A 10,643-nucleotide genomic window follows, 5' to 3' on the forward strand; every position below is an offset into this window, starting at 1 on the left:
ATTGCAAGATCGTCGCCGCCGCCAGTACAAGGAGTTCGCCGGAGGAGACCACCCCAGGCGACGCCACTGCTACCGTTGGCTTCCTCATCGACGACACGGTCCCTACGCACATCTCCAACGACCGCCGGAGCTCCGACGAGCTCGCCGACCCCCTACCGCCGTCGCCAGTAAGTCCACCTCTCGCTGGCGACGACGAAGCACCTCGACCGTCGATCTCCCTTCTAATCGCACGGCCCTCCTCTCTCGTACCGTTTCGCTGGAAACATCTCAATGACAGGTGGTCCCCGCCTTGTCAGCTGGCCCGTAGAGATACTGGGCCGGCCCACTTCCCTCTCGTTTGGCACGGCCCTTTTAATTTCCCGCCAGCCCACGATTCAAATCCAAAAATGAAAAATAAGGAAATATTGCAATCTGATGTCAACTTTGAAATTTAATAGGGACAAATATACTTGGCCAAATTTTACAAATTTATATATTTGGAAACCTTAGGAAATTATCGACACAATGCCACTGGATTGAACCCTAGATCTATTATAGAATTAAAGTGAGAAAATAAACAAGAAAGGGACTTTTCTGCCTTAGAATAATTATTAAAAATCAACCATAAATGCTTTTAAGTTAATTCCAACTCCTATAAATCACATTACACCTATACTAATTGTTTCTGCAAAAATATGCCATGCTTACTTTGAATGATCATGGCCTAGTTGAATTAAAGGACTTTATGGCTAGTTCTAGTCAAAGATATTGTCCAAAACTATTAAGAAATCATATGGGAGTGTTTCTCTCATTTAAATCTTGTCATCACCAATTCAAAATTTGGTAGAGACTCTGGTCATTTAGATCTCATATGAATTGTTGGTGATATTAAATCTTTACCATGCTAGGATTAAATGGTATGAGGTGCTCACCTCATTTAAATCATTTTCTTAAATGATAAGTGTGAAGAGGTTGACTTTGGTCAACCTAGGTCACACATTATTCATGAGAGAAATTAAATCTTAATAAGATAATAAGAGGAAATTATTTCTCTAAGTAATTAAAAGTAACACCTAAATTAGTATGAGAGGAAATTATTTTTCTTAAATAATAAGAAAAACACATCCACCAACTTAATAGTAATGTGTGATGCTAGATTAAGTTGTGTGCATCATGAGTGTGCCTAGTTTAGTAAATAAGTTTGGTATGATGATTGTGTACCCCGTATTCGTATTTTAGACGCTAGTACCAAGGAGTATCAAGAGGAGGAGGAGGTCTACTTCCAAGGAGAAGAAGACCACTTTGACCAATTCCCCAACCAAGGCAAGATAATACTCTTGCAAAGTGCAAAGCTCACCATGAGCAAGGCATTACCCATTTATTTTATGTTCATGATCCTATTTCCCAGTTTTACTTTCCAAGCTTTATTTACTTTTGTTTTATCAAAGTATCTTTTTGATTCATGATTCACATGTTTAGTATGGATTAGTACAAGAGTATCAAAGTTAGCCTAGATGAAAAGCAAAGTACTTAGCACCCCTCATACCTAGATGCTAGTGCTAAATTAAAAATGACTACTCTAGATGGGAACATGTGTTTATGAAATGATGATGTTGAAAACCTTGGAATGATGAGTCATTTCCATTGAAAGATTTTGAAGGTGAATATGACATGAATTTGACTCGGTGACATGACTAAAACTGATGATTGAGTTGGATGCGATACCATTCCAATTTTTGAGTACCCCCACAATACCTGATTATGGGTAAGGCTTAGCTGGAAATTTATGTGTCTTAGTATGGGTTCCCTCTGAACACACGTCATAGGGGTTATGCTTAAGGCTGCCTCCGTTGTTGAGAAATGATGTGAATTGAGGTGAATTGTACGGCCAAGCCCTGTGCAGTTCCCGGGTTAACAGTTGGTTTTCACCGGGAGGCCAAGCTCATGGGGAGAGGTGCCTATACTAGGGTGTGTAAGTGAAAGGTTAACGGTTGATGATCCACGTATCGAGTTACGATTATTCAGGGTTTATCCTCGACGGATGTAATCAAATGTTGTGGCACAAGTGTGCAACCTCTGCAGAGTGTAAACCTATTCGAATAGCCGCGTCCGCGGGTATGGACAATTGGAAAGGCCATACTGTTTCCGTCATCAGAATTTATACATTTGTGACTGGTGAATTTGAACTTGAACTTGAAAAGTGACCTTGAATTTGAATTACAACAGAGTTGTGGGAATGACACTAATGTTCCCACTTGAGTTAGTTAGCACATAAGGAGTTGGTTACAAAAATGTTTCTAAACTAAAATTGGCTTTGTGCAAATAACCCTAGAGCTTAGAACCCTCTCATTAGTAATGCTAGTACTTATATAGTATTAGATTGCGAGTACTTAAAGTACTCACGGCTTTGTCCCTGGCTATTCAAATGGCCATACTATGAAGCCGAGCAGCAGTACGAGGATGACGATCAGCAGGACGTCTACCACAACTAGGAGCTTCTAACGTCAAGCGTTGGCCTATGGACTAGAGAGTCCTTGTATCTTTACGCTTCCGCTATGAACTTGTGTTTGTTCGTTGATCAATAGATCAACTATTCGTGTAATATGGATCATTTGATTCCAATTTGTAAGACATTATGGTTTGTAATGAATGATGACTATGATACTTAACTATTATGCCTCGCAACAACAATTTCCTGGGATTGCGATGTATGACATAATAGGCATCCGGACTTAAAAATCCGGGTGTTGACAAGTCTCTAGGAACACCGTGAGCTCAATCCGAAGAGTGGGATGGCACGGTTGAGTAGGGATCGTGGCGATCGGCACGGCATGCTTTGTTCATTGTTGAATAAAAGGAAAGAAAACGGAGAAAAGCGACAAGTTGAACGCTGCACAAATATTGTCTCTCTGTGTTCTTTTTCTTGCTCGATCTTACTGTCACTTGTTCTAGTACTCATGTGATCTTGATCGCTGCAGGGCTTTAGCTGACAAGTGGTATCCCGGCGACCCATCCAAAATGGCCACTGAAGCTGCGGCCGAGAACAGGAAGAACTCCGGTGCTGCATCCCCAACAGCCGCTTCGGCGCAACACGCTCTCACCGTCCCCCGCGCGCTCTAGGTGCGACGTGGCCAGCGGATCGGACACGGCCTAGCTCATGCTGACCAGGATGAACTAGAACTCCCGGTCGCTACTGATGGAGGTTTATCCTCCAGGTGCGGCACTTGTGGGACATCATCAACACCGAGGAAGGGGAGTACCATGACAATCGGACAGTGCTAGAGGCAATCCTCCATGCGGTGCCACCCGAGATTATCCCCATGCTAACCGCCAAGAAGATCGCTAAGGGGGCCTGTGACACGATCAGCACGAGTCGTGTCGGGACTGAATGAGTCCGCGACTCAAAAGCCTAGAACTTTCGCAAGCAGTACGATGATCCTTGTTTCAAACTAAGTGATTCGGTCGATGATTTTGGTTGCGGCTGCAGGAATTGGTTCATCAGTTGGACATTCACGGCGATCCAGTCAGGACAAGGTCATCCTCAAGTACATGTGCATCGTCCCCAAGAAATCAATGCAGATGGCATGGTCAATAGACAACCTCCTCAATCTAAACACCATGTCCATCGAGGAGCTAACCAATCGCCTCAGGGTCTACGAGGAGGACATCGGTGATGAACAAAATGGTCTCTACGAGTGACGGGAAGCTTCTGCTCATGGAGGGGCAGTGGTGTACACGCATGAAGGGCCAAGACGACGATGATTTGTCAGGAGTGGCGACACCCACCGCACCAAGGGGCGGGGCACGACGGTGCGCGTGATGGGGGCACGAGAAGCCCGAGCGGTGGCACTAGCACGTGATGATAAGTGCCGCTACTACGGAAAACTTCGGCATTGGTCAATGGAATGTCACAAGGAAAAAAGGGAAGAAGCTCACCTGGCGAAGGATGTGGACGATGAAACACCGGCGGTGCTTCTCATGGCGCAGCTTTGCCCGGCCGTTGAAGAACTTGAACACGTTGCAAGGCAAGCGTTCCTCGATGAGGAGTGCACCAAAGTTCGTCTTGGAGACGAACGGGAGCCTGTTGATGTTCCCTATTTCCTCGACATCGGCGCGTCAAATCGTATGACGGACAACAAATATGTGTTCACGGACCAGGACATAAAGATTGTCGGCAGGGTTCGCTTCGGTGTCAACTCCATCGTCGACATTATTGAGCGGTGATCGTGGTGCAGGGAGATAAGCAATGTACACTGACGGAGGTCTACTTCACCCCCACGCTAAGACAAGCATCGTCAGCTTGGGGCAGCTTAAAGAGAATGGGTGCCCCTCCACGATTTCTGACAACTTCATGTCTCTCTAGGATAGGAGCAATCACCTGCTCGCCGAGGTACCTTTTGTAAGTTTGCAACTATCTTCATGCCTGTATTTGGCACGAGCGACTTCGCCATCGAACCGCCCCCCCATAACTCCGGACTATCTGGTCCCCTGACTGCACAAGGGGCATTCTGGCGTACGGCCCTATAAATAGGGGTCTTCTTCACCAGCGAGATCTAGACATTGAACACTCTCCCGCGTCCATTGTTGTTGGGATTCAAAGTCTTGGATCTCCCTCCTTACCCAATCAAATAACCCAAGACTTTGGGAATCGATGGAGGAGGGCTTGATCTACCTATCTACCTAAGAATTTCGAATTCCCCCAACTATTCCTCGGTGCAACTTCTTACCCTAGATCTCCTTTTGTGTATCTTCTTGTTGTGAGCTCATCTAGAGGTTTGTGTGGTGTTGTGCAAACCCTAGGTGGTGTTGGGAGCCTCCAAGTTGTATGCCGGGTCTTGCCCCAACATTGTGAAGGTTGGCTGCCTCGACCGCCTTGCTTAGTGGACATGTGGGTACACCTTGGTGGTGTGCTCACTAGGGAAGAAGGTAGTATCTTTGTGGCAGTTAGTGGCCTTCATGGCACCACACCTTACCAACGCAGACGTACTTCCCCTTCGAAAGGAACTACGGGAAACATCTCGCGTGTTGCGTCTCCATTTGGATCGGCTATATCGTATCCTTTACCTTTCTATTACTTTTTCTATCTTGTTATTGGCTAGTTGTTGTTCTTATATTGTTATGCATCATTTAGGATCACTTTATTTATAAACTTGTTCACCTTTACTTTTTTGCATAATCTAAAAATTGAAAAAGGCTAAAAAGTTGTGTAACTCCTATTCACCCCCCCCCCTAGTCGCTCTCTTAGCTGTTCAGCAGGTGACCCAGAAGGATGTAGCCGGCGACCCCCAAGGATGTAGCATGCTACCTGAGGATGTAGCTAGCGACCCCTCAGGATGTAGACAACATTGAGTACATAGGCCTACCCCTGGTTCACTTCAGACCTCAAGGTCGCCGCCGTTCAGAAGCACATCATGGTGGTTAGCGCCTCCCATGAAGACATCGGGCTAGGCCATGGAGGGGCCAGAGGGACTCGCCAGAGAGGATCGTGGCTGGGCTCGAGTGCCACAAATTGACGTATGTGCTGCAGCTGGAACATCGCCACACCCGCCGCCAATGTCGATGCCTAGTCTCATACGCCTCTACACGGCTAGGCCATGCAAGGGACTGACTGCTGGGCCGGAGAAGATCGCGGACGGCCTCGAGGGCGAGAAATTGGAGGCTGCACTGGGAACTACGCCGCCCCCGACGCCCAAATGCGTACGGGCCAGTTAGGGGACATGAGATCGGGGCCGGTAGATTGATGGTGAGAGAGTTGACTTGGGGATATTTTTATTTTTTGTTGAGAGAACTCAGGAAGACATGTGGAACGGGTGGATGAGGAGACTACATGGCTAAGACTCGTTGTTGCAATGTAACCGGAGGCACCACTCCATCCAAGTTGTGGGATGGCCATCGGGATGGCCATCGAATGGTATCATGTACCCAAAAACGAGGTCGGTTGTTTGTTAGAATATGCATTTATATTAATAATTGGGGGTATCATGTATATCAAGAAGAGACCCTAGAATATATCTAGAATATACCGAATTGGTTTATATCATAACATATGTTCCTTACATCAGATATTATATATATCTAATAATCTTGAGCCCAGTAGATATAATAATCCTTATTGTCGTATAAAACCATAGAACAAATGTCCATCTGAAATGCCCAATTATATTATTCTTAAAACTGCTATAGTTCAGTGCTTTTCTTTCCGTACAAGGGAACCAAAAAGGAACATACATAATTGATAAAATGCACGTCATGTCTTTGCTAATTCACCTGTCACGTGAAGCCTTAGCGTGTGATATGGCATTTATCCGCAATCTTCATGCCCAACCCATCAACAAAATGGAGAAAGGAAAATCTCCATGGCTGAAGGTAAAACAGAGCTCCAAACCAAAGCCAAAAACCAAAAACAGTGCCAAGAATTACAGAGTAGCACAGCCACACATCATCTCCATGTTCTTTGTGGTCTTCGGCTCCCTCTTCCAAACAAGTGCTCAACGGGAAGCCACAAAGTCCCTGATTGTTGCAATAAATTGAGGGATCTACAAGTGTCTGTAGCTGATTTCCATTGGGTATGTGGCCTCTCAACTGATTGTTTGAGAGATTTAACATACCGAGGGCTTGCAAACTTGAAATGCTTGAAGGAATAGTACCTGAAAGTTCATTCCATGACAAGTCAAGGGACTCCAATAACTCCAAACTGCCAATACTTTCTGGAATAGTGCCTGATAGATCATTTCTGGATAAGTTCAAGAATCGGAGACCTTGGAGGAATGTTAGCTCCTCAGGGATATCCTCCGTAAGTAGATTGCTTGATAAATCCATACCTGTCATCAACTCGATTGCTTTCTGAAAAGTTTGTTCACGGCCCTTCCAGAATATGTTGACTCTGTCTTGGTACGACTGGTTATTGGGCTTAGGCAGAGTCCTCCGCGAAAAAGTGGAAATCCGGCTCAGTTGAACCAACTCAAGTTTGTTATTCTTTTCAGAAAGTTGTAATCTCAAAACTATTTTGTTTGGCTGCTTCATGGATGATAAGTTGCTGAATGTGTCCGGTATGAATCCAGTAAGTCTGTTTTTGGATACGTCAAGCACTTGCAGATTAGAAAGTTGAGACAACTCGGATGGAATGACACCGGTGAATTTGTTGGATGGGAGACTAAGAACTCTTAGAAAGGGTAGGCTTGATCCAATCCAAGAGGGAATATCACCGACGAACATGTTGTTCCCAAGATCAAGGGTGACGAGAATTCTGCACTTCCAAATGACAGAAGGGAAATCTCCTGAGAAGCTATTGTTAGCAAGATGGAGTGACTGAAGAGGAAGGTCCAAGCTCGTTGAAGTACTACTAGCAAATTCACCCGATAAGCCATTGTTGGATACGTCCATAAATACAAGAGCCTGTAATTCCCACCAGCAACTTGGGAGCTCCCCGGTGAAAGTGTTATTTGATAGATCGAGTAACTGGAGATGGGTCAATCGACAGAAGGTCGCAGGGATATTTCCAGAGATGCGATTATTGTTCATGGCTAGAACTGTAATATTGCTGCACCCTGACCAATAGGACGACAGCTTCCCCGTCAGCTGATTTCCCGAGATATCCAGGTAGTCCAAGCGGCGGTGGACACCAAACGCCTCCGAGATGTCGCCGGTGAAGTGGTTTCCTTCCAGCCGCACCCGGTACAGGTCCGTGCAGTTCTTGAGGCACGGTGGCAGCCTGCCGGTGAAGTTGTTCTGGTTCGCCGTGAAGTTTTGCAGTGCGAGGCCGTCGCAGAGGCTCTGCGGCAGTTCGCCCGAGAAGCTGTTGTTCGCGAAGCTCACGTCGGTCAAAGCTAGACCCTTCCCGAGGTCCGGCGGTACGGTGCCGCTGAAGTTGTTATTGAACAGAGAAAGGTAATTGAGATTGCTGAGATATGTGATGACCGCGGGTAGCTCACCCTCTAAGCGGTTGGCGCTGACGTCCAAGACTTGCAGCGCCGTCATTCTGCCGATCTCACGGGGAATCACGCCGGTAAGTCCATTGAAGAAGAGCGCCAGCCTCGTGAGCTGTGAGAGGTTGCCGATCGAGTTCGGTATTGGCCCCGTGAGCCAGTTCACAGACAAGTCCAGCTCCAACAGGTTCACAAGCTTGCCGAGCTCGGCCGGGATAGTGCCTGTAAGATTGTTGCTGAAGAGATACAAGAAATTCAGCATGGTTGCCATGCCGAGCTCCCGCGGAATTTTCCCGTTAAAGGAATTGTTGTCCGCATGGAATGATATGAGTTCCGGCCAGCTTGTGAACAGTGCACCTGGGATCTCGCCAGTGAGGAAGTTGGACGATATGCCGAACTCCCGCATTTTGCGCATCCCAGCAAACGCCGGCGGCAGGACGCCGGTGAGCTGGTTCATGTACATGTCCAAGAAAGTGAGGTTGTCAAGGTCGCCCAGCTCGGGTGGTATAGTGGAAACCAACCGAGCGCTCTTAATGTCAAGGCGTTGTAGCATCTGGAGCTGTCCAAGAACAGGCGGGATGGGACCACCGAGCTGGTTGTCGCCGAGTTCAAGAACTCTCAGCTGGGACATCGACCCAAGAAATTCCGGGATTCCACCAGTCAGATTGTTGGAGGAAATCCGTAGATCCTGAAGATTCCCAAGCTTCGACAGCGAGGCCGGTATCCGGCCGGAAAAGAAATTGATAGTCAAGTTGAGGTACCTCAGGTTCGGGAGATCCACTGGCAGCGAGTCCGGCATGGGCCCGGAGAAAAGGTTCTGCGACAGATCGAGGTAGGTGATGTTGCCGCTGTTGAGGATGAACTCCGGGAAGCTACCGCCGAGGTAGTTGAGGTAGAGCGACATGAACGTGACGGTGGGCATCGGCGAGAACTTGCCATAGTCCGTCATGTTGAGGAAGTTGGAGCCCAGGTCGAAGTGCACGATCCTGGGGAGCCTGCTGAGCTGGTGTGGGATGGCGTCGGCGAGGTTGTTGTTGTAGAGGCGCAGGTCGACGAGGCTTGAGAGGTCGCCTAGCTGCGGCGGGATGGCGCCGTCGAACCCGTTGCTTCCGAGGTCGAGCTCAACGAGGGAGCGAAGGCGCGAGAGGCTCGCCGGGATGGCGCCGACGAAGTTATTTCCGTTGAGGTCGAGCTTGGTGAGGGCCGGGAGCGCTGCCATGTCAAGCGTGTCGAGCGTGCCATCGATGCCGAGGCTCCGGAGCTTGAGAGACTGGACGCGGCCGGCGGTGTCGCAGGACACGCCGTGCCAGGAGCAGAGCCCTGCGGCTTTTGTCCAGTTGGAGAGCACCGCGGCGTCGGTGAGGTTGGCCTTCCAGGTCAGAAGGGCGTCGGCCTCCGAGCGCATCTCGGCGGCCGCTGTTGCCGCCAGCAGCAGAATGGCGACAGTGTGGGCGAGGCCGAGGCGCGCGTACACCGATGTCGCCATGTCCCCCGGTGAGATGGCCGGATAAGAAACCTGTAGCATATATATGGCATGACAATATGATACGAGCATAGACGATATCGATATACAGGAGAAGACTATCATGATCGGCGGGTGAGACTTGTCGTCGGCGTTGTTTAGTGGCGCATTATCTCGCCTCCGGTCAATACTGTAGGGTGTAGAGTACGGCAGTACGCATGGCCATAGGCTCCGCGGCGGAATCTTCGTTCGCGTGGGGAAAATCAGGCCGGGCGTTGCTCCTCAGGTCAATCTAAAGCACAAGCTGCTACTAGTTGGTACACACGACGAACAAATTGAATCTGATTTTCATTTTCATTGGAGTGCGGAAGGTCATCAGTGTGAACATGATGATGTAAACGTCGAGTGACTACCTCCGGAAGGGATAATGTGACACCTCAACTCAATAGTAATAAACTCAAGCTTACTTTTATCATATATACAACACCTAAAGTTTAGATACAAACTACTTCCTCCGTTCCACTAAAATTGTCTGAGATTTGTCCAAATTTAGATATATCTAGACACTAAAATTATACAGATACATCTAAATTTTAGCAACTCTCGTACAACTTTGGTGGAACCGAGATTTGTTCAAACAGACAAAACATCATTACCTTATCTATTTAGTTTGCAACAACATAATGAGTATTTTATAGAAGAAATATTGCAAACAATGCCTTCAAAACCTCTTCGAGTTACTTTGAAAGAAAAAAAGAAAGAGATGCAAAGACAACTTTGTTTGAAAATACTATACTTTCAATCTTGACCAAATATCATTACATAACCATTTTACAACTCGTATAAAATCTTGAACATTGCTAGGATGATATGTTATTAGTACTCTATGCTTTATTAGAATCAGCATATAATGATTACTTGATGTTGTTTATTCTTCATGCATGAATTGAGAAAATTTCTTATCGAAGTCCTTTTATCACTTCTGGACTACGTTTGATTTGCTTGAGGACAAGTAGTGAGCTAACCTTGTGGGAGCTAATACATCTCAAATATATCTACTATTTTAAGTACTTTGCACATAAACTTATTCCAAAATCTTGCCAAAGTTGGATAAAAACTGTCGGAACTAACATAGCTTTTAACATAAACATATCTCTGTTGTTTTCGTGCAGGAAACGAAAAAAGTAAATTACAGAAAAAGTATATGTTGGGGGGATAACCCCCGGTATGCCAAAGGCATGCCAAACCGGATGGTTTGAGCCATCGAGATACCGGTT

General features: G+C 46.8%; 1 protein-coding gene across 1 annotated transcript; it reads right to left on the minus strand.

The window, feature by feature from the left end:
- Positions 1–6,118: 6,118 nt before the first annotated feature.
- LOC124662104 (probable leucine-rich repeat receptor-like protein kinase At1g35710) lies at positions 6,119–9,390 on the minus strand. Its single transcript, XM_047199991.1, has one exon. It carries the CDS (start codon positions 9,388–9,390, stop codon positions 6,262–6,264), a length of 3,129 nt encoding a protein of 1,042 aa, XP_047055947.1. The 3' UTR covers positions 6,119–6,261.
- Positions 9,391–10,643: the final 1,253 nt, after the last annotated feature.

Source organism: Lolium rigidum, chromosome 6, assembly GCF_022539505.1.
Source record: "Lolium rigidum isolate FL_2022 chromosome 6, APGP_CSIRO_Lrig_0.1, whole genome shotgun sequence".
NCBI lineage: Eukaryota > Viridiplantae > Streptophyta > Magnoliopsida > Poales > Poaceae > Lolium > Lolium rigidum.

Coding starts and splice junctions, on each gene's coding strand:
- LOC124662104 (XM_047199991.1), bottom strand. CDS start 9,390: ATGGCGACATCGGTGTACGCGCGCCTCGGCCTCGCCCACACTGTCGCC.